Below are 27,569 nucleotides of genomic sequence, written 5' to 3'. Positions count from 1 at the left end.
CACTGCACTTTAAGACCTACTAGCTGATCTTCCTCCCTTCTAGCCCCTGTTCCTAGAGAGATTAATCATTCCAAAGCTCTGCTAGCATAATACTGTCAATACCTTCTCTAAACTTCCTAGCCTGGCATTTTAGGTCCTCCACTCCCAATTTTTTTGTTTTTTTAGCCCTTTTTTATTTATTTTTTTTGGGCTGTGTTGGGTCTTCGTTGTTGCATGTGGGCTTTCTCTAGTTGTGGCGAGCGGGGGCTACTCTTGTTGCCGTGTGCAAGCTTCTTATTGCGATGGCTTCTCTTGTTGCAGAGCACGGGCTCCAGCAGTTGCAGCATGCAAGCTCAGTAGCTGTGGCCCACGGGCTTAGTTGCTCCGCAGCATGTGGGATCTTCCAGGACGAGGGCTTGAACCCACGTCCCCGCATTGGCAGGCGGATTCTCAACCACTGTGCCACCAGGGAAGTCCCCATCACTCCCAATTTTTTGGTCCAAACTTGCCAACATCTGTCCCTCACTACAAGCAAAGATGGTTAACTCTCTTCCCAAGAAAACACAAGCACTCTTAAAAATCCCACCAGAAATGCCTGCATCCCACTCTCTCCTTTTCTAAACCCTTTAGACTAGCTCAAGCTAAACAAATATATTTACACAGGTAATGATATCCTTTCTCCAGGAATCACCTACCCTCTCAGAATTCTTAACATCTGTACCAAACAATCATACAATATATTGCAGCACTGCTTCAATATATAGATATTTATATATAATATTTTATATATTATGTATCATATACACCTAAACATTCTTACTTATATTTTTATTTTATATTTATTATTTAAATAAAAATATTTTATATATGTACACACATTTTAAAAAAGTCTTATCACCCATATTTAATCTCCTCAAAAATAGGATAACTCCAGCTCCTAAGCACAGAGGCTTGTTTGAAATAAGTGCCAAATAAAACTTGAAAACTTATTTCTGCTTGATATTTTTCAAATTATTTTCCATCAGTTACTACCTTTTCTTACCTACCCACCTATCCACCCAAGTGCAAAGCCCTATGATATAAGCAGGACAAAAGTTAATTGTGGTCATTACACAGCAGAATAGTTCCATGTATAACTTTATGCTTTTAAGACACCCAACAAGTCAAGAAATTTCTTAGACTTAGATTTCAGCTTCTGATTCCACTTGAACCCTCCTTGTCAATAGTGGAATACACAGCAGGAGTCCCCTAGTTATGGCAAAAGGAGAAGGAACATAATCTTTTCTTTTATTTAGTTCTTCGTACATTGTACTATTCTAATAGATCATTCCTTAAATATACCCCCAATTTAATACAGACTGTAAACCAACTTCTAAAAGAAAAATGACACAAAACCCTCCCCCAACAAGTGCCTTAAGCAGAACCTTGAAAAAATCTTTTTGTGCAATAAAAAAAAAGGTATGATTTCCACCCCCTACAAGTTTATTGTTTACTTTATATATCCAATTTATAAGACAAATGATGATGTAATGACTTATTACCCCAACAAGGGATTTAAAAAAAAAAAAAAGATGCTAGATACTTCCATTTCCTTGGTAAATAAAAGCCAAAGTTGGAGTAATTTTTTAACATAAGGATCACAAATCTAGAAAGAAATCAGCGTGAGCCCCAAACAGCCATTCCCTCTCTTAAAAACAAAACTCAATTACAATCTATGTAAACTGAATATCAAGACTTAAATCATTTAATGACTTCCTAATAAAAACAAACACAGATTATTTAAAAACATTATGAGGAAACGTGAATTTCAACCAAAATAGTTTAAAGCTCATAGCCACAATAATTATGCTGTTTTAATTAAATATCAGCATCTGTGATATGTTCTCAAGTCCATGTGAAGTATCTCAAGGAGACAGAAAAATCATCCTGCCTACCTTTAACTCTATTACAACATAGGTGGGAGGAAAAATAACCACACTAAGTTAAATGCTATACTGGGTGGGACTGTCCATAATTAGCAAGTCTGATAAGAAAGTAAATTATTATTCTGGTTAAAATTAAAGCTAGGTACTTTGGAAAGTGTTTTACATCTTTTCTTGTCAAACATTTTTCTTACGAGAAGTTAAGGGACAAATATAAACCTGCCACAGTAGCTCTGCTTTGAGATTCCAAACTTTTACTTTTTTTAAAGAAAAGCAGGCAGAAAGGAATTACTGTAACAGTAGTTATAATAGGGCAATTTGCCTTAAAACTTTAAATATTTTTTTCAAAATCAAGCTAGCTGTGATCCACTTATATAATTTACATATATATACAAACATATATTTATACATGTACACAGAAAAGTAAATATAACATTATGCCAACAGTTTTAAACTTACGTCTAATTTCTGTGTTTTATATACACACAGACATTACATACATATTTATCCTTATTTAAGCAGTTAAAATTCAATAAAAATCTAATTTAAAATTAAACATAAAACGAATAGCGGAAAATGATGCTAGAATCACATCCCATTAACAGGTTAAGCACTATAAAGTGAAAAAAAAATGTTTTTAATTCACCTCAACCCATTTCATGAAAAGTTAGTCATTTGAAAATCTGCTATATCATTTGAATACAGTAGACTCTAGTTGTAAAATTCCTTGCTAACAACTGTAATAAAATTCCTGGATAAAAGTAACAATTACATCTACGGCTAAAACTATCTGAGACACATTTTTAAGTTTAAACACTGGAAGTTACCTCCAGTCCAAGCAACACCAAGACGTGTGAGGATTTTCCCCTAATAATTACTTCCTTAACGACAGAGAGAAGCAGAGTTTCAATATTACCTTTTAATTGTTCTCCTAATGTGAGAATTAGGATATTTTTCATTTCCTTTTTTAATGGTACACTTAATTGAATTAATTACAATCCTGGTACACTTAAGTGAATTAATCACAATCCTCTGTTTAGACTGCACTATCGTTATGGTCTGTGCATGTCCCTCTTTTTATTAGTTCGTAATCCAATTAGCTATTTTAAATACCTGAAATGTAGCAAGCATTCATGAACCCATCTCCCCGTACAAAAGAGGCCCTGGACCACATGGCAGGCCAGGCTAGTCCATGTCCTGCCTCCCTCCACCCAATGAAACCATTTCATGAGTCCTGTGCTCTTCACGCTCTTGCTTGCTTCCGTTTCTACAGTTTTGTTTATCCATATGTACTCCTAAAGAGTGTATTTTAAAATTCTGTTTTTGACATAAAAATAACATTCTATATTGTCATCTTTTTGGATTTACTTCATCTATTGCTATGAATCATTCATAATGTTTAATGCATCACTATGTTTTTAACATTCCACTGTGACTATTATCACATTTATTCACCCCCTTTCCTGTTTGATTGGCATATGATTTGTTCCCAGGCTTTTGCTATTGTGAATTGTGCTATGAACATTCTTCTACATGTCCCTCCTGAACATGCACAAGAATGTCTTGAGTATCTACGTAGGAGGAGACAATGCTAAACTGTTTTCCAAAGTGATTACACTAACTTACACTCCTACCAGAAACCTGGGATATCTGGGGATCTATGTTTTCTTCTACCCTAGGTATCAGCTTTCTTTCCTCTCTCTCCCTTCCTTCCTTCTTTTCTATTATTTTTTCATTGCCACTTCCATAGGTTTAAAACAGTATCTCACAGCAGTCTTGATTCACATTTCTCTGACCACTAAAGACACTGAACCTCTCTTCATATTCATTGTTTCCGCTTTCACTAAAAGCCTGATGATGTATTTTATCCACTTCGCTCACCAATCTGAGCTATTTACATATTCTTGATACTAATTCTTGAGCAAGTGTGAATACTATAAATATCTTCTCCCAGGTTTGTAACTATCATTTCTAATACAAGTTTCCTTTAGGTTTAGAAAATGTTATTAATTTTGATAGTTAGATTTATCATTCTTTTCTTTCATAATCATAGTCATTCTTAGTCTTTCACGGCCAGTTCCATCAGTTTAAGAATTTTTTTTCCTACTTGAAGGTCCAAAATATACTACTCTATGCAGATTTAATTTTTTATTTTGACATTTAAGGCTCTACCATTCTGGAGTTGATTCTTTTGTTTACAGCCGTGAGATAGGAATCCAATTCCATCTTTTTCCAATTAGAAACCATTTTTTTCCAGCTACATTACAGAAGAGAACCACCTGCCCCACTCATCTGACATGCCACTTCAGTCATACACCAAAGTCCCATATATATATGGACCTGTCTGGGGGCTCTGTTCCATTGGTCAAGTTGTCTATACTTGAGCCAATTATTATAAAAACTTCACAATATCTCCTATTGTAAGTGAAATAAACTTTAATTTATCTTTCTCAAATTGTCTGTCTGATTTCAATATGGATTTATACTGGTTTCAAAGAATGAGCAGGGGTAGGGGCATAGTCTTTCTGTTGTCTGAAAGTATTTGTTTAAAACAGGGATATCTGCTCCTTCAAAGTTTGGCAGAACTTGCCTATAACACCACCTGAGTCAGGATGTTTACCATTTGCTTCCATTTCTTTAACAGAACTATCCAAGCTTTTTACTTAAGTCAGCTCTAATAAGTTTTATTTTTCTCACAACTTTCCCATTTCATTTGTTTAAAGAAGTACTGCCATTTAACTGTTGATTGTATTTTCTAATTACCATAGGCAGTGGTGGGAGAGAAGTAAGAACAGAACCCTAACTGTTCATTCCTATCTCATCCTGTCACACACAGCCAAGAGCCTCTCTTGCCTCAGGCCAATTAATGCTGCTACAGACACGAGTAACAACAGTGACACCAATCCAAAATAACCACTCCACACCAACACACAGGGCTTCTCAGTCTTGCTTCTTTCCCTCTAAATTTCCTCTGTATTTGATCTTGGAGGAAGAAGCCAGTAAAATGATGCTAGTTCAGCACCCTGGAAGGACCCAGAACTGAATTTACTGGTGCCTATGGCAGTGAAATTATGGTCTTATTTCTCTCTCTTTTCCAAACTTTCTATTGTATTATATCAGTCTTTTAATTGGTATAATTAATAATACTAAAGGATACTGCCAGATAGGACAAAATAGTAATTGTACTTAGGTCAAAACCCCAATTTAAGTGACTATTTAACTAAGTTCACCATTGAATTCAACATCTTAAATGCTTCTGCTGAGAAACCTTAAACCTAAAAACCAAATCTCAAATAAGTATAATGATTAAAATTATCTGAAACATATCCAAGAGCTTTGAGCTTATTTAAATTAAATTGACTCTTTCAGCCATTCTACGGTTTGACAAGTTTTCAGAATGTTTGGCAATATGGGATATGGGGATAGAAAGATAAATCTGATTAACTATAATTAAAATGTTAATTTCCTTACTTATAAAGCACCACCAAGGAAGCAATTAAATCGGGTATTTCAATAATCAATAATCAGAGTGTGTAGAAGGATGCTGGAAAAAAATAGTGGCACTGAGTTTTAAGCAATTCCTTATAGAAAATCCTGGTATAAATTACCATAAGCCTACCATTAGGTAGGTTACACTCCTACCATTCTTAGATATCCACTGAATTATACATATTCATATCATAGTATCTTAAAGAGCCAAATAATAATTTGACTTTTATTCCTTATGAAAATTTCTATAATATGAGATGAATATGAATCCAGCTAGTCCCATAAGGTATCAAGAATCCCCATTATAACCTCAGTTAGTTGCAAAACGCCATCAGATGAGACTTGTTATTCCATAAATGCCTATCTTTATGACTGTCTGACCACCTTTATTTTTCTCTCCTTCATTTGCCCTTTCTCTCAATGTTTCCTCTCCTTTAGCATTGCACAGAATAAAACTGTATATTATTTGTTATATTTACTGTACTGAATTTTATGCTCTACATTCTTAATTTTTTTTTTTTTTAATTTTTATTTATTTATTTTATTTATTTTTAATTTATGGCTATGTTGGGTCTTCGTTTCTGTGCGAGGGCTTTCTCTAGTTGTGGCAAGTGGGAGCCACTCTTCATCGCTATGCGCGGGCCTCTCACTATCGCGGCCTCTCTTGTTGTGGAGCACAGGCTCCAGACACGCAGGCTCAGTAATTGTGGCTCACGGGCCCAGCTGCTCCGCGGCATGTGGGATCTTCCCAGACCAGGGCTCGAACTCGTGTCCCCTGCATTAGCAGGCAGATTCTCAACCACTGCGCCACCAGGGAAGCCCTATGCTCTACATTCTTAATTTAAAAACTGGATAAGTATAAAAAAGTACTACATTTCTCTGAAGAAGAAAAAGCTGATTTGTAATTACTTGGCCTTTAATGTGACTTTTATATACAGGAATGTTGAGAAAAAAAAAAAAAAAACAGAAAAGTCAAATACATACAAAAAAATAAAAATGTAAACTTGTTAATAAGCTAATACCAATTATTCATCCACCTTGTCTCTAAACAATACCTAGATCTTCAGACAACAAATTATGTAAACAATATGACAAAAATTTCTTTTAGGAAGTTTCTTACTTGTCTCTAGATGCTCCCAGCGCCAAAACAATAGGATCTGCAATCTCTAACATAGACTGCAGGATAGAAGCTACAACAATGAAAAGGATAATACTGAGCAGGAATGCCCGGTGAACAACCTGCAGCTCTATCAGACCAGTCTGCACCGCCAGGATTAACAGCGTAACTCCTTCTGTCATGCCCCTAGAAAAGCACACGTTTTTGGAAAAACAAACAATAATCAGAATCACATTTAATTCTGAGGGAAAATAATTCAAAGGCTTAGACTGTTATTACATATTTGTGATCTATTCTGACTTCGACAAAAAAACTTGATCAGAATATTAATGTCAATGTAATAATATACAAGCATAATGTATCACTACATGTGCAAAACATAATAGCTATAATTTTAGCATACAGTGAGGAGAAAAAAGCAACTTCTCAGATAAATAAAAGTGCTCTAACCAGGCTTTGCTAACGAGTCAGACACTCCTACCATTCTTAGATATCCACTGAATTATACATATTTACATCATGAGCTATATCCCAATTATAAAATAGAGAACCACAGGTGAATGTCTCTATAATCTTGGAGTAGGGAAGGTCTATTTAAGAAGACCATAAGAACCAGAGATGTAAACAAAAATACTTTTTTTGAAATTCAATTTCCATATGGAAAATATATACAAAGTCCTAAGACCTTTTTATCCTATTGACTTGAATTATAAAGAATCTCACAAATAAATGAGAAATGAGCAAAGGACAGGTACAGTTTTCAGATACACAAATTAGCAAATATTTCAAAGTTTGATGACCCAAGTACTGACAAGGAATGTAAAAAAATATGGGCAGACTAATATTGAGATATAAACCGGTAAAATGTTTCTGGAGAAGAATTGCTAATAAATTTAAAATATACATACCCTTCAGTTCAATAATATTATTAGTAATTTACCCTATGGATGTACTACAAAAGTTAAGATATATAGATATAGATTTTTAAGAGATATATATATACACACACACACACACACACACACACACACACACACATAGATTTGAGAGATAAAGTAAACAATGGAACATGTTATGTGACATCATGGGGATACAATCAGTAAAATCCAGACTGAAAAACTAAGTAGGACAAACAATCTGATGTCTTCAACAAATAACATTAAAGGGAAACAATACAGAGATAGCAGGGACCTAAATATTGAAAGAGACTTAAGAGGCATACCAGTCAACTACAATATGGGCATTATTTGGATCCTGAGTTGAGCAAACAAAATGTTTTTAAAAATTTAGACAGATAATTAGGGAACTATGAACACCAACTGGGTATTTGATGTCAAGGAATTCTTCTATCAGAAATGAATGCTCTATTGTAGTTACGGCTTTTTCCTAAAAGATTTAGAGGTAAAATAATATTATATCTGGGATTTGCTCCAAACAAATGCAGCTAGGGAGTGTTATGGGACAAGGTAGGTGGAACTGACAGGGGCACACAACACACAACACTGGCCATATTACTGGAGATGGGTGCCAGGTACATACATAGGGGTTCATTTTACTATTTTCTCAGCTTTCCTGGTTTAAAATTTTCCTAATTAAGGGTTTAAAAAGAGAGACATGAACAAAGACACTCATAGCAGCATTATTTTTAAATAGCAAAAAAAAAAAAACGATACATTATTTTTGCAATACTATGCATTCATTGAAAAGAACGAGGTATATGTGTTGACATAAAAACAAAACAAAAAAACCTATCTAAACCATATTAAGTGACAAGATAAGGTACAGAACAATGTGTATAGTATGTGGAAAAGACTATATATACTTTTCCCTATAAGAAATGTTTTAAATTACCATCTATAGCTGTTACCTTTGGGGAGAGGAAATGGGAAGTAGGGGAAGAAAGTTGTCATTTTCCATTTTGTGCTTTCTGAATGGTATGAATTCTGTGAACTTAAACATGAATTATTTTTCTGTCTTGTCCCCACTCCCTTTTTCCATTATAAAGGTGTTAGCTGGGACTGGCAGGAAAATTACAGAGCATAGGTTTTTTCTTTTCTGTCATTAAAAAACTAATATACAACAAATTAAAATTTCCCCTCAATTTACAAGGTACTCAGCATCTACTAATTATGAAATATCCCATAAAAATTTAGATACTTTAAGAAGAGGTTACATAAATTTATATAAATAAAACCATTAAACCTCTATGTTAATTCAGATAACAGAAATCATGACAAGTTTTAGAAATAGTTTCCTAATACCTGATCTTAGTGATTTAATAACAACTGGAATAACTATTCTGCATCCTCATTAATGCATCCTTTGAAACTTCAATCAGTATCAAAATTATGTTCAAACATAAAAAAAAATCTTTAAGAAAGTATCAAATTTAGAAATCTGATTTTAACAGAGCGACACAAATGTCAAATGGGAAAAAGCAAGCTATCCAAAAATCTCTTAAATAAATCTAGGAAAGGAAAGTGTCTAATATACATTGTTACGTACATACAATAAAAATACATCTTTTATACACAGAAATTTAGTTATTTTTTCATAGTATTTTAATCTAAATATTGCAACCATTCCAAAAAAAAAGTCCTCAAAATTCCATTTCCTCTAAGATTCATCAACAAAGAAATTCATCATTCCTTCTTCAAGTTACATAAGATTTAAATGCCTAGAGCTATTCAGGGTGAAGAACTTACCGATTCATGGCAGGATCATTCATGAAAGCTCGATAACCCTGCAAGTAAAACTTGCAGAGTGTCAGAACACCCAAGGCAACAAAAGAAACCGTGAAGACCAAACCCAAAAGTGAGTAAGGAGTGCTGCAGCATTCAGCAATACTAGAAAAAAAGAGGGGGAAATATTGACCGATAAAAAATTGTTTATTTGGAATTGAAACATCTTAGGCCTTTAAATAACCACCAAGCTTGATCTGATCCTCAATGAAAACACCCAAAATTTGAGATGAGATCACCTAACCACTCTGTTAATAATTTAAATCCATTCTTATTATTATTCTAACCTCATTTTTCTAACTCTTTGGCAAATATTCAGCACATAGCACCAAATCTGAAACACAGTCTTTTTTATTTTTATTAACTATCATCTCCTTCAAAGGTAGTAAAACTCTGAAGGCTTAAATCTTGTTCAAACCTTAAGAAATATCTAATTAACATGCTGATAATATTCAAAAGAAACGTGTATAGTTGCCCATTGTTCTTCTGAAAGGTTCTGGCTGTTCAAATCGATCAGACTGTACTGCTAATGTGGTTCCTTGTCAAAACTCCTTCTCTGACCAAACTGCTATGGGGTAGGGCCTGTGCAGACTCTGCAGCCCCTGACTCCTCTCACTCCAACAGTGCCTTCCATGCTACTGGTGCTTTACATTTTAATTAATTTAGGCGTAGGTAAATGCAGGTTTTTTTCTGGGTTATTTCAAAAGCACGTCCAAGAATACAGCCCAAGACCATTTAAAAATAATTTTAATACCAATTTTTAATAAGGAGAACTGGACTTGCACTAAACCTTGGAAATACTTTCATATTTTATAGAAATACATTCAATACTTTTATTGAACATGTTTGAGAATAATTTAACAAGTATTTTGCAAATATATGTAATATTATGTACCAATAATTTGGATTTAGCATTTACAAAGCAACTAATAAAAAACCGTTCAAAGCACAGTATCTTAAGTTTTGAAATTTCAGTGAAGAGTGTCTTGCATGGATGAGGAATTCATTCAGGCAAATCAGTATCTGCCCTTTACTATGTAGGTCCATGCCTCTGCTACACGGTTATCCTTCTTACACAACTGTTTTTAAGTTACTTTTTATGTGAAAACATCTAATTTTACGTAGACCACTGTGCATTATGATGTGGAAAAAAATGTTTGGTTTTCCATTAGGAGCCAAAATATCTACCAATCATGGTAGTTGACAGCTAATGAATAAATAATTTTATGGCATTCTTACAAGTCTAATTTCTGAAATGTTTGATATTTTTCTCAGAAAAATCATTATATAACATGTTTCAACAAATTGTCCGGTAATTTAAAAATATGAGAATCACGGCTAAAAATAACACTAAAAATTTTACTTCATTCCCATTGGAAAAGTCTGAAAGTTTTACTGAATGTCCATACAATTTCTCTATTCTTGTATCTATATTTAAAGAAATCTTTTTTACCCAAACAGTATGATTTAATTACATTTTCAAGAGGAGCACATTCTTTTTCTCTTACTTTAAAAAAGAGTGTGGTGCTATTTTTCAAGAGCACACTAAAGAAAACGAAAGGTTTCAACCTAGCTTTGGGGAAGTGAAAGAGGCTGGGAAATTTATAAAACTTTTCTTCCCATCTCTCCTCAATGAGACATTTTATTGATTTTAGTTTCTATTTCCTGGCTGCAAAAAAACCCTTCTTTTTGTTTTTCAGTTTGTTTGCCGTGCTTTGTTGGTTTGTTTTAGTCAGGGTATCCTGGTAAACTTGTGATCCTCCTTTTTGAAAGTAAGTTGTTCTTTGGCAAGGCAACATACACACATAACCTGACTCACGAGAGCATCAAGAAGGACAAAGAACAATGCTGACAGAGATACAAATTAATGAAAGAACCACACAGGAACTTCTCTATAAAACACCAAATTAAAATATTCTTATATAGAGAAGGGGCAACCTATCCTATGTATGGAAAAGGAATAAAGAAGAAAATTATTTTGGCAAGATATCTAAGCCTCACCTAAAATCTCAGCATTATTTTCTTACTTTGTTAAGTCCAAATTCATTCATAACTTACTGATTTGTTAAGCCTCTTACATTATACTGTGCTTCATTTGATTGTGCTTCACAATGGATAATAATTTGGTTTAAAACATGACCAATCCCAGTCCCACACTTAGGTTATCCTAACCACAGAACTTTATATCTCTCTTTCTCTTTAAATTCAGTTACTTTTTGGACCATTTTAAAACTCTGCATAAAATCTCCATAATACTTACATAAAAACAAATAGCAGTGAAACAATGAATTGGCCATTAAAATATGTTTGATATCAGTTATTGCATGTTTATAAAAGCTACTTTTTAATTAAAAGTCTCAGAAAGTACAAAATCTGACTCAGTATCAATAAGTTTATTTTACTTACTTGTCAAAATAGGTATTGCCCCATGACATTTTTATTGCTGTTTAACTTTGTAACATTTTCAATCTTAACAAGTAACATGCTCCTTAAAGAGAGTAAATTTGTCTTAAACTTCTCCTCCCCTACACCACTTAGTGCACAACACTCCATCATTTTGGATGGCTGGGAAACAACAGCTCTACTAACTAAAACTCTAAAGTTGTATTCGCCTGTACTTACTTCCCAGGAGGAGAGTTTCTTTCTTGCCTTTTAAAGTGACAATGAGCCAGGGAATGAAGATGTAGACCCATTTGCTAGATTCTGAGGGCTTGAGATGGAAACTTGGAATTTAACAGTGACAAATGTCTAGATAAGCTCACAACAAAGATAATGAGGTGGAAAAAGGACTCTAATGACTTAAGATTTTTTTTTAATAATTTACTTTAGAAACCAAGTCTTAGAATTCCTTTAGGTTAAATAGTAAAATACTATGATATACTCATTTTACCATTATTTGACTCTATCTTAACACGGAAGCAAAACATTGAAAATAACAGGGCATAGTGAAAGTATATAGGTAAGTCATAGGATTTGGACTCAGATGGGGTTTGAGTGTCAGCACCCCTTCTTTTGGCACTGGCACCTGGGCAAGTTACTCTTGGTACAGTTTCCTTAGCTCTGAAATGCTAATGATAATAAACGCACCTTTCTTGCAGGGCTGCTATAAAAGTAAGTATGAAGAAGTGTTTATTAGTGTGGCTGGCACATATTAAATACTCAATTAAAGTGACAGTTTTTAGTAACATATTTCTTTTCCAGTAGTTTAACTTGAAATTGAAAAAACATTTTTACAATTTGCTACATACCTTTCCACAAATCATTTGCTGTACTACAGTGTACAGTGCAGCCAAATATACCACCATTATTATATTAGCACCTCCCTACATTGCCAGACCTAGGCATCCACTGAGTGAAAATCCTATTTTAATTGAATATGAAGCACTATAAAAAGACTGACAAAAGTTAATTTGAAAAACTTACTATTCCTAGATCAAAGTTTTCTCTTCCTAAGGTTATATATAGTATCGTATACTCTTATTAATTACCTTGTGAGGAAAAGGAAAAGAAGCCTCTCTCGTGATGCAGGCTGATCTCGAGTACTGAAATAGGAGTAAATCTGAAGAGCAAATAAGACGAGCCAGAAAACCATGAACAGTACAGGGACTACCAGCTGATTCCACAGGGACATCCCCAAGGCTAGAAGGCCATATACCTCCACTACCTGAGTAAGAAAATACGACTTTAGGAAAACACCTTGTATCACTTCAATAAACACATTTAAACACAAAAGAGTTTAACCTAAAGTACTTAAAGAGAAAAACTGAGTAGCTTTTCTTTTCTTGCAAGATTATTTCAACTCAATTCCTTCAAAGTTAGCTCTATACATACAAGTAGGAATTAGCATGTCTTTGTTAATTTTCTGATTTTGCATTATTATTAACAGTTGACACACATTCATCAAATGGCAACAGTAAACTGCCCTAACAGTTCAGGGATAATGTCAAAATAAAGTCACAGTCAGAGTAAAACTACATCAAGGGAGTTTGAGGAGCCTTGGTAAACTTACTCATGTCTAACAGGACTAGCATGAACGATGCAATACTGCTTAAGGGGCTAGGAGGAAGGGAAATATAAAAGAATTTTCCAGAGTTTATTCAGGAAGGTCATAGATGAGAAGTAGTTTGATGGAAGACAGAATAATCACTGGAGAAGTTTATTATGGAGCAAAGACAGGAAGTCTTTTCCCCCAGACAAATCAATTCCCCTTGCTCCTACTGTGTATTTATCAAGCAACATTTCTCAAATGATTTGGTTTGCCAAGTGCATTAACACCAGGAAAAAAGGTACACCTAAAAAAATTTATTAAACTACTATAAGTCAATAAATTAGCTGTCTAGTTTATAAAACAATTTCTTATGAGACTGATTAGGAGGAATTAATTCTCATAATCTGATTCAGCCTAAGAGTATAGCCGTAACCAAGTTTCTGGAGTTACTAAGCCAGGGACCGGATCCTGACAACACAACAGGGTTTTGCCAAGTAGGTTACAAACTCTAACCTAAGCAGCCAATTGGTCTTGCCGGAATGCTCGGTGTGACACCAGAATGTTTCAAAAACTATAAAGACCTTAAATGAAAATACACTGACTTGTAGGTTATTCTAAATTTACATTTTTTCATCTGTAAATCAAATATTTTTTCTAAAACTGAGTTATGATTAACCCCTATTTTTTCCCAACTAGAAAATACTGAAAGAAAAAGGAAATTGTCCAGCTAGCTGCAAAATTATTATTAGCAGCAAACTAATCACTGAGAGGTAGAGTACTTTTCCTCCTTTCCATTCAAGGAAAAGACCACTAAAATACCTGACAGTTTCCATCTCTTGTCTATCCAATTCTTTCCAGGTCACGAATTTCATAACCTATACTTTATTTTCAACTGCAACACCTTGTGCTACAAGAACCTTATGGCAAGCGAGAAGGTAAACATGACACTGAAAAACGGAGGCTTTGTCCTTACAGTGACTAAATAAACAGTATCCAAGTAATATTTACTGAATATCTACCGCTTCTTACAAACCAGGGTAATTCCACAAGATTGAATTCAAATAAAAAATACATAAACTCGTCATTCTGACTCTGAATACAACAACCCTTCCCCATGAAGAAACTGTTCAATCAGAGTATGAAAATAACTTCATCTTCTTCGGAAGATCTACTTTCAAGAAAGTTGCTCAAGTTAATCATTACGTAAGATGAAGAAATCAGTAGAATCAGGGTAAGGCCAAGAGCTTAGGTAATTTTTCTGGGAAATCTGCCCCTGGGGCCACAACAATAACAACAAGGAAAGGATTCATTTAGTAGTATCAGTTTGACCAATCTGAAAGCTTCCTGTACCTTACGGTCATGCACACAGTAAAGAGCTAGGAAAGAATGCCCATTTTAATTCTCTCTTTATACCAATGTCAGTTTTAAGACCTATTTTATATACTGAAATTCACTGATTAAATCAAATAGAACTATTTATCTGCTGAATACCTACTGTTTGTGTCTGGAAATAATCTGTTTGAGAGCAAAGGCTGATAAAAGTAGGAGAAACAGAAGCACGTTATGTTGGCAAAATCAGTCCAAGCACCACATCTAAATGAAATCTGTCATACCATACCAGAACTATTTAACTTCTCAGTCTATTAAACAAACGTAAGGAAAAAACTGTACTCACAGGACTATAATCAGGAAAAAAACAGGATTTGACCTCTAGGTATTCAATTCTACATCATTCTTGTCTTTGTTATCGTAGTTAACACTGAATATCATCTACCTGGCACTGAACTCATTCAAATCTCACGGCTACCCTATGCGTTAAGTACAACAGTTATTATTAGCTCCATTTTACAGATGAGTAAACTTAAGTGAGTAACCCCAGGTTACACAGCTGGTAAACAGCAGCATCAGAGTGAGAACCCAGACCATCTGCTTCCGGAGAAGCACTTACCTCACTTTACTGCCTCTCAATAGAACTTAATAAAGAATCTCAGATGCTCCTAATTAGGTTGAAAATAGTTACTGTTTTGAAACTGTCAAACATAATGTTACCATGACCATGACTGTGAAATAAAAGTGAACTAAATCTTTAATATACTTAATATTTATGTAGAATTTTATCTACACAGTCTTACCTGAACCAACTCTCTGTATGCAGACTTGGCAAGGTTATAAGGTACTAGAAGGTTAGACCCAAGAAAATAAAGAACTTCCAATCCAGTAAAAATCATAGCAAATTTGTTGATGATAACAATTGTCTCCAGAGGAACAAGGCAGAGGCGTGCTAGAAGAGGAAGCATGTGAGCTGAAAAGAGCCAAATCTGCTTCGTTTTCATGACACAGGAGCATAAAGTACACACCACCAACTGACCTAAAAGGGGGGAGGGGGGGAGAACGTATTTAATTTTGAGATTTGGTATCCACAAAATAAAAACAAGACACTGTTAATAAGGATGATGACACAGCTTTTGAAGGAGTTTAGTTAGGATCTCTTAGATAATATTTTAAATCAAATTTTAATTTCATCTGACCAAAATTACATATTCACATGTTCTGTGAATTTTGAGCACCCATTCCCTAGGATTGACTTAAAAAAAACAGCACAAATATCCACTGGTCTTTATCACATTCCAGATGGCATATATAATATGGCAATTTTTTTAAATGTCTCACTCAAACAATAATTCAGCTACAACTAAATATATTTAGCTCCTTTTACAAAGGCCCTCAATATTTAACTGTTCTCATCTAGAGGTAAAAGTATAAAATCCAAGAGATACAGTTACTTGTCCAAGATCATGCTGTGACAAGATTTATTCTGAGGTTTTCAATCTTTAATTGCTTCTACAGGACCGTGCAAGCCTTCCCAAATGACTCAGTAATGAGAAGTTAAAACTGAAAAGTTTAGGGGGCTTCCCTGGTGGCGCAGTGGTTGGGAGTCTGCCTGCCGGTGCGGGGGACACGGGTTCGAGCCCTGGTCTGGGAGGATCCCACATGCCGCGGAGCGGCTGGGCCCGTGAGCCACAACTGCTGAGCCTGAGCGTCTGGAGCCTCTGCTCCGCAACGGGAGAGGCCGCGATGGTGAGAGGCCCGCGCACCGCGATGAGGAGTGGCCCCCACTCGCCGCAGCTGGAGAGAGCCCTCACGCGGAAACGAGGACCCAACACAGCCAAAAAAAAATAAAAACATAATAAATAAATAATAAATAAAAATTTTAAAAAAAACTGAAAAGTTTAAACAACAAATTCTTCTCACAGAGGATTATGCATGATTATAGAAAAGTTAGGAAATACAGAGAAGTAAAAAGGAAAAAGAAGCCTCAATCTCCTACAATCCTGTCACCCAAAGGTAGCACTGTTAATGTCGTGTTCATTAAATAAGGTATTGCACGTAAAGCCTTAGCATTTTATCTGAAACCTAGGCAGTGCTCAAAGTTATTCATGTTGTTACCTTTTCAGATTTATTCTATGCATGTGAATATACACAAATGTTTTATATAAAGGAGATTATAGCATACACACAATCAGCTTTTTTCATTTAATACATTATGCATATATCTCTCAAATAAATAAATAAGTAAATAAAGCCTTTTGTTGTTTTTTTAGTTAAAAAACTGAATGCATATGACAATATTAGCATTTGGCTATTTTCAAATATTTCACAATTATAAAATGCTTTGTTATGAATAAGCTTGTACATTTACATCACTGTATAAACTACTTGGAGCACATTTCCTAATATTTTCTTAGCCTAAATTCCTATAAGTGGGATTACTGAGTCAGAAGAAACATTTTTTAAGGCTTTTGACACATGTACTGTCAATTGCCCTACAGAAACAAAACACACAGTGTACAGGGTGCCCATTTTCCCACCTACCTGTCAACAGTGAAAATAATTTAAGAAAGGGCAGGGCAAGGAATATTTTCTAAGTTTTTGTTAAATTTGTATTTTGTCGTTTACCAGTAGCACTGAACATTACCAATAAATAATGGGTTGGCCAAAAAGTTCGTTCGAGTTTTTCTGTAAGATGTTACGGAAAAACCCGAACGAACTTTTTGGCCAATCAATATGTAAAAGCATTTGCAATTATTTGGCAAAACGTTTGTTCACATTCTTTGTCTATTCTTTTACTAGGATATGTAGCCTTCTGTTGTTTGATCAAGATATTAACCTCCTTTATCATATGATTGTATTTTACCAATCTGTCATTTGAGTATTTTAATAACTTTTTTCTCTCATAGTATAAAAGTTTTTATTATAAAGAGTCAAACCTATCAATCTTTTCCTTAATGGTTTCTACTTCTGGTGCCATGGTTAATTATATGGCTCCCCCTACTCAAGATTATACATGTAATCACATATATTTTCTTTAATTTAAAAATTAATATATATGGAAATTATTTTAGAATAAGGTAAAAAGTAAAGATCTATGTTTGTTTTTCCAGATGTGTAGTCAGTTGTCTCAAAACTAGCTATTGGAATCATCCAATTCTTTTCTCATTAATTTGAAATGCCACTTTGGTATACTTCAAAATCTTCTGTATATTTTGTGTCTGTGTCAGAACTTGCTATTTTTTTTCAGTGCTCTACTCTGATGACAGTGCCCAGTATTCCTTTTCACTGACTGGACAAGTCTCCTCTTATTGCTCCTCTCAGAATTTCTTAGAAATTCTTGAACATGTCATCTTCCAAATTAATTTAAGAATCAGTCAAATTCTTTTCCTTCTTGCCAATGAAAAGCAAAACAATATTTTTAGATTCTAATTTGTGTTCTATCCATATTATTGTTAGAAGAATTCAAAAACGGCAACTATTTTTATACAAAGCTGAAAATTTATTAACAATTTACTACACTGTATGTAACATATGTGGTATTTTTTCCCACAAAGTACTAATTTTAGCTTTTAAAGAACTGATATTCAAATCATATGAAAAACATTCATAAAGGCATTAAGAAAGAGAAAAACACCTAATAATAAAGAAAATTGAGGCAGATCCCCCCGCCTTGCTCTCACCCTCTGCTCCCTTGCAGTGTACTCAATAGATCTCGCTTTCTACCCTCACTTGTGGCTTGGTAAATTCTTTTACCACCCACACTGCCAGCCCCATCACCGCACTCCACAGCATTTTGGTGGCCCATACAGGGAATGCCTCTCTCTCCTCTCTCTGCCTTTTCTAATCAGTCTTCCGATAGTAATGATCGACCTAATGACTTGGGGCAATTGAAGGTCCCCGTCCAGGGTTATTGCTCAGCGGGACCCAAGGCCTCCGGACAGGCTCCGACTCACTGTCACCCCAAGGCCTACGTTCTGGAAAGTCTTTTCTCCTCTTCAACACTGCCGATGGTCTAAGGTCCCTGGAGACCAGGGATTGCACATCCTGACTCTCTGGCGGACCTAAAGCCCAGTCCCATATCGACTGACTGTCCCTGCCCAATGGGGTGGCAGTGTCCTTTGGGCCTAGCCTTGGGACTCCTCACTTCTAACACCTGGTGCATTCGGCAGCGGCAGCTCGTCTGTGGCAAATCCAGGCACACTGTGAGATCCTCTTTTCTCTTTCCATCCTGATCCACCAACGTCACCAAGTACTTCAAACAAGTTGCTACAAAACCGACTTCATTCCATCAAGCTACAAATGGTGACAAGACAAGGATTCCAACCTCTAGAATCAATACAGTTGACTACTCTCAAACAGGCCTCCCAAAATTTCTATTCACACAGAATCCCACAGCCCCATAGCCGACCAGCAAAGCCAACTGGGACCCAATGTCGCCCCTTCTCAGCAGGAAGTAGCCCAAGATGATGTCGTTGCCCAGATGTCAATGATTTGACTCTGCTGATCTGACAGGGGGGAAATGTAGAGCTTAACAAAAGAACAGCCATCTTAGGCTGGGGCAGTCCTTTTAAGATAAGACAAATGCACTCTCCCCCCAAAAGAAATTACCAGCAGTCACAAGCAGTTGGCATTCCAGGCAGATAGAGCTATGACACACTGAGCCCTAACCACCAAACGGGTGGAACATTAACCCAAGGGTGACCAGAGCGGACCATAAAAGAAGCCCAGTTTCCTTCCCCCAGCGCAGACCCCCTCTTGGTCTCCCCCGCTGCTCCCCTGCAGTGTACCCAATAAATCTTGCTTTCTACCCTCAGAAAAAAAAAAGAAAGAAAGAAATAGAAAAAGAAAACTGAGAAGAGAGGCCACCTAGTAATAAGATAAGTCAACAAAATCTTAGGGGCTAGAAAACAACCATCAGGCCACTACTCTTTCCCCACCCTGAGAAGAAGACTGAATTTTGCTCTCCGGAAAGGCTGAAATAGGCTCCTGGGCACCGTGCACAGCTCAGGGCAGAGGTGAGGTGCAGTGCCCAAATGAAAAACGGAGATTAAAATAAAAGTCTGCACCCAGAAAGATGAGATCGCTCTAGATCTCCAAACACTGCTGCCATGTTTATTGCCACCCAGCTCTTGTCACTGACACTAGCCTCCCCTACAGGAGATAGAAAGATTCTTCTTTGGGGAAACTGACCCAAGTCCAAGTGAAAAGACCTACAAATACGCACACTTAGGGGTCCCCCCAAAAACAGCCAGTCCCACTTGACACCAAATGTGAAACATACCCGTTGGTAAGCCTTAAAGAGATTCCAATCGACAACTTAATAACTCACTTTAATACAAATGATCACACAAGGATATTTAAGTAACACTTACAGTTTATCAGCCTCATATGGGGTCTAGGCATCAGTATTTATAATTTTTTATGTAATATAACCAGGTGATTCTAATCCAGGCTTAAGAAATACTGCTGTCCCAGGTAAGGCAAAGACCAAAACAAATGGAGAGAACGCAAGGAACAAAAGAAAGCTTCAAAGTAAATAATATATCTAAGAAATTTAAAAGACTGTCACAATAAAAAGAAAACAAACTCCAGGATATTAAAATATATAACAACAAAAGGGTTGTAAGATAAAGTTGGGAAATCTCAGAAAGTAAAACAAAAGACAGAGAGACAGAGAGAGAGAAAAAGGAAAATGGAACAGTAAGAAAATTAGGGGCTCAATGTGGGAGGAACCTTATCCAATTAAGAGAATTTCCAGAAAGGGACAAAAGAGAAAACAGCAGGGAAAAGTTACGGTGAGTTGAAAGGAGAGAGGCCTCTGGGGAATGATACCTGAGAGTAGAGAGGAGTGGTACAGGAGAAAGCCAATTTTCATCATAAAATTGTGGTATTTCTTGACTTTTAAAAGTAAGTATATTTCTTTGATTAAAAAATTAGCTAAAACTCTGAAAGAAGTAAAATACTCAGAGGAAATGCTTTAATATTAGGAATGATTAGGAATTTTCATTCTGGTATGTCTTACTTTCACTGTACTCATAGCTATGATATTTAAATTTCCTTGTTCAAGTTCTCAGAGCTTTCTGAGAATCTGCTGCCTGTGTTATAATCATCAGTTTGGCTCAAATAAAATTCTCTTTTTTCTTCTTAAAAAAAAAAAAAAATGTTTCCTTGTTCAGCATGATGTAAACTTCCTTTAAGCTCTGAAAATTCCCATAAGTCTAGGACAGCACATTCGGTGTTCAGCTCTGGGGTTACAGGCTTCATTTATCTTCTTTCACAGAAGAGTATGACTCATATGCTGTGATTCTCTTTAAGAGAAGACTACTCCTCTTATTTAGGTGAAAGAAGGAAGGAGTCATACTGTTAGTGGAAATCTTTCCTATAGCTCCAGAAGAATAGGAAGTTGTTTAACTTGACATGCCTATTCCAACTGACAATTCTGAATAAATCAAAATCACAATGTACTCTTTGGATTTCAGGATTCCACTGTAAGAACTATCTCTAAGAAGTCTGTAATCCTAAGAAATGATGGCATATTCAAATTACTTAATTTTTCATTAAAAGTTCATTAGTGAAATGGAAGAAAAGGAGTAGAAAGTTACTTTAAAATCAAAGTCTAAAGAAAATTGCTACTTAATAGTTTATGGATTTTGTTTTATTTCCAATTAATTGAATCTTAGTTGAGTAAACACACTATCATAACCATTGATAGGAAAAATTTAAGGAAATATACAGATTTACACTAAATTGTGTCCATTATAGAATAAAAGAGAACACTTTATGAGTTTTCTAACCTAGCAAATATTTTCATACTTGGATGTTACCACTACTGAATATACCAATTCATGGGAAACAGCCATAAAGCAACATTATTTTTGTGTCCTACTGTTTTGTTTTTTTTTTTGTTTGTTTGTTTTTTAATTAATTTATTTTATTTTATTTATTTTTGGCTGTGTTGGGTCTTCGTTTCTGTGCGAGGGCTTTCTCCAGTTGCGGCAAGCGGGGGCCACTCTTCATCGCGGTGCGCGGGCCTCTCACTATCGCGGCCTCTCTAGTTGCGGAGCACAGGCTCCAGACGCGCAGGCTCAGTAGTTGTGGCTCACGGGCCTTGTTGCTCCGCGGCATGTGGGATCTTCCCAGACCAGGGCTCGAACCCGTGTCCCCTGCATTGGCAGGCAGATTCTCAACCACTGCGCCACCAGGGAAGCCCTTGTGTCCTACTGTTTTAAAAGCCACTCTGTGAACTGAGTGTTCTCCTGCCCCTAAGGCAAGTCCCATACCTTTTCTAATCTAGCACAGGTTACACAATCTAATCTAATCTAATCTAACCTCAATCTAATAACAAACAAAACTTTGAAACTGATTTAAAGTTGAGAGTTTTCCTTTATTACAGCTGAGGCCTCCTATGGCATCACAGAAAACCTGCAATTGTGAGAGGGAGTAGAGAGGTTAAGGCAAGCTTCTTCCTCTTTCTCTGCCAGCACAGTCTCACTCTTTTCCTGACTTACTCACGACTGAAGCAGGCAGGGAAGGAGAGGGAGGGAAGTAGAAAATTCTTACTGAACTATGTTCTTACAATGGTATGGTATTGGTGCTCCCTGCAGTTGGCGTATTTAAAATGGATCTCCTTTCTCCTGGGCACTTTTAAGGATTCTTCTGATTGTTCCCATCACTGTGGATCTCTCACCTGCAGTACCCTTGATGCTTGTTATGTACCCTCCTCTGGCTGTTTTTGGTTCTTTCCTCAGCTCCTTGGAATCTAGAAGTTCAATCCCTGTTGGAGTCTTCTCATCTTTATAAGGGCCCTCTTGGGAGGACCTAAGAAAATTCCACTGACTCTTGGGGCCCTCATCTAGTCCATAGTAAACTAACATCGTTTGCCTACACAGATTAGATGATACAGGAGAACCCCGCAAGACATTTTCACTCCACAGTCAGAAACTCAACAGCCAGCCAGCCAGCCCAGTGCTGGCCTTTATATCAGACTAGAATTATAATACAAACCATATATATAATGTTTAATATTCTGGTAGCATCATTTTATAAAGGTAAAAAAAAAAAAAAAGTAAAATTAATTAATAATATATTTTATTTAACCTAATATATCCCAAATATTATCACATAGACATTCAATCTATATTAAAAAATTAACAAGACATTCTACATCATTTTTGTACTACGTTTGAGAAATTGGGTGTGTTTTACACTACAGTATATTTTAATTTGGACTAGTCACATTTCAAGGGCTCACAAGCCACATGTGGCTTGTTTTGGATGGTGTAGCTTTAGATATTGCAGGCCTAGGTTGGATACCAGTCTGTAGTATCCCCCCTAAGCCACAAAAAAATATGTGTCTCCAAATGGTCTACCACTAAATTCTCTAAATGAGAAGGGCCCGGCAGGTATTTTAGAGAAAACAGCTCCCTAAAGAAATCCTCCTTCAAATCCCAACATTCAACCTCTTAACACCCTCTACATGGGTGAATTTAAGAATCACCTACTGGTTTTCTCTCACTTTCTTTTTTGCAACTTTGGCATGGTAGGGTCTAGTATTTCACTTTGGACTGTATCTATATTGTTTTGGGGTCCCAGCCAACACTTCTATTTTAAGCATTCTGCTACCTGAATATTTCAATCATGTCTCAAGTTCTTGATGTTTCTGGCACTTTATTTTTGACTATAGGATAATGGCTTTCAACAACAGTAAACAATATTAAGACATTACATATTTCATTTTAATCTTACAAAGTAATTATTAGCTTTATTTTACAATTAATCTTCCCAAATACTTACATTACCCTTAAAAAAACACAAGGAACTACAGGCTATATGTGATCATAAACATGTAAAATAAGAAACACCTATGTATGAAAGAAAAAGACTAACATTTAACAATGGCTATGTTTTGAAAGTTGTCATGAATAACTTTGAGTTTTCCAATTTTTTGTATTAAGTATGAACCAATTTTAGAAGATAGTAATTAAGATTGGTTGGTTCCTACGTACACTTTTAATTCTTTTATAATACTTACCTATTAAGGCTGTGGTAAACCGATTCATGGAGAGAGGTTCTAAATACATTGGTCCTTCATAGGCGGACTCCAGTTCACTCCTAACGTAGTCCCTAAATAAGGAAAATGATACGAATGCATTAGATACATTCCAAGCACATATGGGAGACAGAAGTTGCTACAGCAAAGCATTCTTATAAAAAGCATATTATGTTAATAACACCTCTCTCCACATCTATACTAAGGAAAAATTTAGGTACAAAAAATTATAGAGGGATGGGCTTCATCTCCTTCGTCCATGCACTGGAAACAGAATTTACTGAAACTGAATTTTACTATGCAGAGAAGCAGCCAAAGCTCCACTTTGTGGGATTTTCTTTCTTCCCACGACCTTATTAAATAATTTATGCCCAGGAAAAAGCCAGTTGAGATGCCATCTCTCAACCCTACTACTTAACTGATAACACCTAATACTATTACATTGAATTTCCCCTCTTTTGACTAGCTTCCAACATCCCTCCCATCTTCTTTTCCCCAAAGTTTTGTCCCAAGTTATACTTAATTAGTTACAGGTAAAATCACAAACTAGCTAGCAAACTAGCTTGTAGCAGGACAGTCCTTAAAAACTGTCACTTTCAAGTCTACAGGGAATCTATAATTAGAATTATAATATTTAGTAGGCTACAAACTTATTTTGAGATATATTTTAAATCAAATCAAATATTCCTTTTAAAACTTAATTCATTTAACATTGATCACTGAGAAATAACAAGATTTAAGTAGTGGCCAAAGAGCCTTTACACTCTGAGAAAACAGAACTTTTAGGGCAGAGGAGGGAAGCACAAAAAGGGAGAATTTAATTTATTATCAATAAGTTCAGTGGTAATAGTAGAACATGGTTGTCTTAAGTTCTTCTGACATCAAAGTAGGAAAGTTTGTGTTAAAAAAATTCTCCTTTTCTTCACCTGCTGAATGCTTTATTCACTGTACTTTAATACAGTTTTAATGTTTCAAGTATTTCTGAAAAACTCAGATGGCTGTATTTACTTTTTCCATGAAATTACTTCCTATTAGGCAATCAAGTTGAATTCCTTTAGCATAACATAGCCAAACAAGAAATGACCCTTACATAATTAGCAAGGAGAGTATTGCCAAAAATCAACATTAAAAACTAAAATAAAAATTTAAAGCAGTTTTGGGAACAATTATAAAAACCAATGAATGACTAAGCTTCTTGGGTGATTTAGCAATTCTCCTCTATAACTCTAGGAGGATTATTTTTAACAAATAACATATTAATAGTCTCTTTCTAGTAAAGAGAAAGCCAAATTCTCAAGGGGAATGATTCTAATGCAGTGGCTGTCAACCAGGGGTGATTTTGCCCCTGAAAGGATAGTCCACAATGTCTGGAGACACTTTTAGTTGTCACAACTTGGAAGGGTGGAGGGGTGCTACTGGCACCTAAGCCAAGATGTTGCTAAAATATTCTACAGTGCACAGAACAGCCCCCACAACAAAGAATTACCCACTGCAGAAGGTCAGTGGTTGAAATCCTGTTTTAATGTAGAGAGACACGAACGCTACACGTGCAAATTATATATAAATATCTGATTACTAGAGTAGTATAGGTAACCGTCAATGTAATTATTATATTTTATATAGCTTTAAGATAGAAAGCTAAAGAATTAAGAGAATTATGAAGTTTAAAATAAAATAGACACATAACTACCATTTACATTTACGAACTCTTTGAAAATGCTATTAAAGAAATAAATTTATATTTAAAAGATATGTAGCTCTGAGTCCCAGTACTACCTAGGCCTTTAAAGCCAAATAATTTCTTCTTGGCCATAGCACATCCCTCTCAAATAGATCCAGTTTAAAAAGAGGCCACGTGGGACTTCCCTGGCGGTCCAGTGGTTAAGACTTTGCCTTCCAATGCAGGGGGTGTGGGTCTGATCCTGGGTCAGAGAGCTAAGATCCCACATTCCTAGTGGCTGAAGGACCAAAACATAAAACAGAAGCAGTATTGTAACAAATCCAATAAAGACTTTAAAAAAATTAAATTAAAAAATAAAAAAAAAAATAAAAAGAGGGCAGGGACAACCCATAAAGACAAAAGGCAGGTTGGTGTTTGCCAGGGGATGGGGGGAGGGGGAATGGAAACAACTATTTAAGGGTAGCAGGTTTTATTCTGGGGTGATGAAAATGGAATTAGATAATGGTGAAGGTTACACAACATTATGAACGTACTATATGAACTGTTCGCTTCAAAAGGTTAATTTTGTTACGTGAATTTCACCTCAATAAAAAAGGGGGGCCTACAAGAGCACTATCTCCAAGGGGAAAAGCCAAAAGATGGACCAAAAGGACCTCAGTCCCAGGAGCTCTCTCATAGAGAGGGGCGAGGGGAGGAGATGACAGAGTTGGGTTCCCTGTCTTATTTTCTCTCACATGTTTGCTTTTGTCATTGTATTACTGATGTTTCATAATAATCTCGGGAAACTCAACATTATCAAGAATTTCTTAATGCTGAGACATTTGTTAATTGTTTTGTATTATTTCCTAGCCTACTTTAGTTTACCCTCTTTTTAAAAGCCTCTTTGTTTTTCTTTAGTCCCTTACCTTAAATTCTAATTTCACATAACAAAACTTCTAAGGAAAATTAATATTTTCTATACTTTTTTATCCTAACTCAAAAAGAATTTGCTGTATACCTATGTTGCTAGCACACTGCTAGGCCCTGAAAATACTGCAGTAGACAAGAAAGACACACTTGCTGTTAGGATGAAGCTTACAAACCAGGAGAGGAGACATACATTAAACAAATACTTAGGCTAACAATTAGTAAATTACAATTGTGTCAAATGCTGTAAGAAAAAAATATAAGAAGCCAGACGGCTGGGAGGCGGAAACGGGAGGGACACAGGGACGTGGTTTTGAGGGCCGAAGCGTGGCTTGTTTTATGAAATAAAACACTAAGCATGAAATAAATAAATAAATAAATAAAATTAAAAAATTAAAAAAAATTAAAAAAAATATAGAATGTTGTAATGGTTTTTTAAATTTTTATTTTTATATTCACAACTCTATTTATTTAAAAATTATCTTCTATTATCTTCACTTCTAGATTCATATTTTTCCATTTAGCTAGTTTTTTCTGCCTTTTTATTTTAAATATCACTTATTTTACCTCTCATTCTATTTCATAGGGTTATTTTAAAGGGTTTAATGCAACTATTTCCTTTTCTTTTATCCTACCCTATGTTCCTTTGGTTGTTTTGTTGTTGTTGTTTTTAAAGTTTCCTCTTAACTTTCTAATTCTTTTTATGATTTTCTTTTTAGTTCTTTTTCTCTTTCCATGTTTCATCACTCTGTGATTTGTTGAGATTATAGGACACTAAGGGACGACTACGTTCCAGAATAATCACCAACCTTTAGGCCACAATGACAACACCCTGAGGTTAAGCAGTTTCCTCCCACTAGCTCTCCCACTTTGCCCTCTTCTAAGACCCTATGAATAGCTCTCTCTCAATGCTGCAACCTCTCCCAGGACTGCCCGACCTGTCATTGCATCAATCACCCTACCACAGAAATTAACATCTTTCCTAAGCACCTCAGACCCTCTCCCCTTTGCTCAACTCCTATCTCTCAAGACAGTCTTCAGAATTTCTCTGTTTGGCTGACTCACCAATAGGCCCCACCTCAGTAAAGACAGCCAGACCCAGAAAGCCTGCAGCCCCTTTGGGTCGGCCGAGCTTGGCTTGCCAAGAGCCAGGGCAGTGGCTTTGGTGGAGGCTAAACTACTAGTCTTGCCAGGCAGCCACTACTTATCTATCTCTTCTGAGAGAAGAATCTGAGCACTGCCTCCCAAACTATACAGAAAAACTGGGGGAAAAAAAAAACTGGCAACATTAACAAAGATCTCTATATCTAAGTTATGTACAACTTCAGGGAATCTCATGCTGGCAATGAAAACTCTTGGTTACTC

General features: G+C 35.7%; 1 protein-coding gene across 4 annotated transcripts in view; it reads right to left on the bottom strand.

Moving 5' to 3' along the window:
* RNF145 (ring finger protein 145) overlaps positions 1–27,569 on the bottom strand; it is a 65,614-nt gene that overhangs the window by 5,757 nt on the left and 32,288 nt on the right. For all 4 annotated transcript variants that reach the window (XM_036846322.1, XM_036846323.1, XM_036846320.1 and 1 more), the window contains exons 4-8: positions 23,600–23,691; positions 15,369–15,604; positions 12,737–12,912; positions 9,213–9,353; positions 6,511–6,693 (exon numbers count right to left, since the gene is read on the bottom strand). In XM_036846322.1, coding sequence (XP_036702217.1) covers positions 6,511–6,693; positions 9,213–9,353; positions 12,737–12,912; positions 15,369–15,604; positions 23,600–23,691 — 828 coding nt within the window. The remainder of the gene's footprint in view (positions 1–6,510; positions 6,694–9,212; positions 9,354–12,736; positions 12,913–15,368; positions 15,605–23,599; positions 23,692–27,569) is intronic.

Source organism: Balaenoptera musculus, chromosome 3, assembly GCF_009873245.2.
Source record: "Balaenoptera musculus isolate JJ_BM4_2016_0621 chromosome 3, mBalMus1.pri.v3, whole genome shotgun sequence".
Lineage (NCBI taxonomy): Eukaryota > Metazoa > Chordata > Mammalia > Artiodactyla > Balaenopteridae > Balaenoptera > Balaenoptera musculus.
The sequence above is the reverse complement of the archived record's forward strand: the minus strand, read 5'-3'. Positions and strand labels throughout refer to the sequence as shown.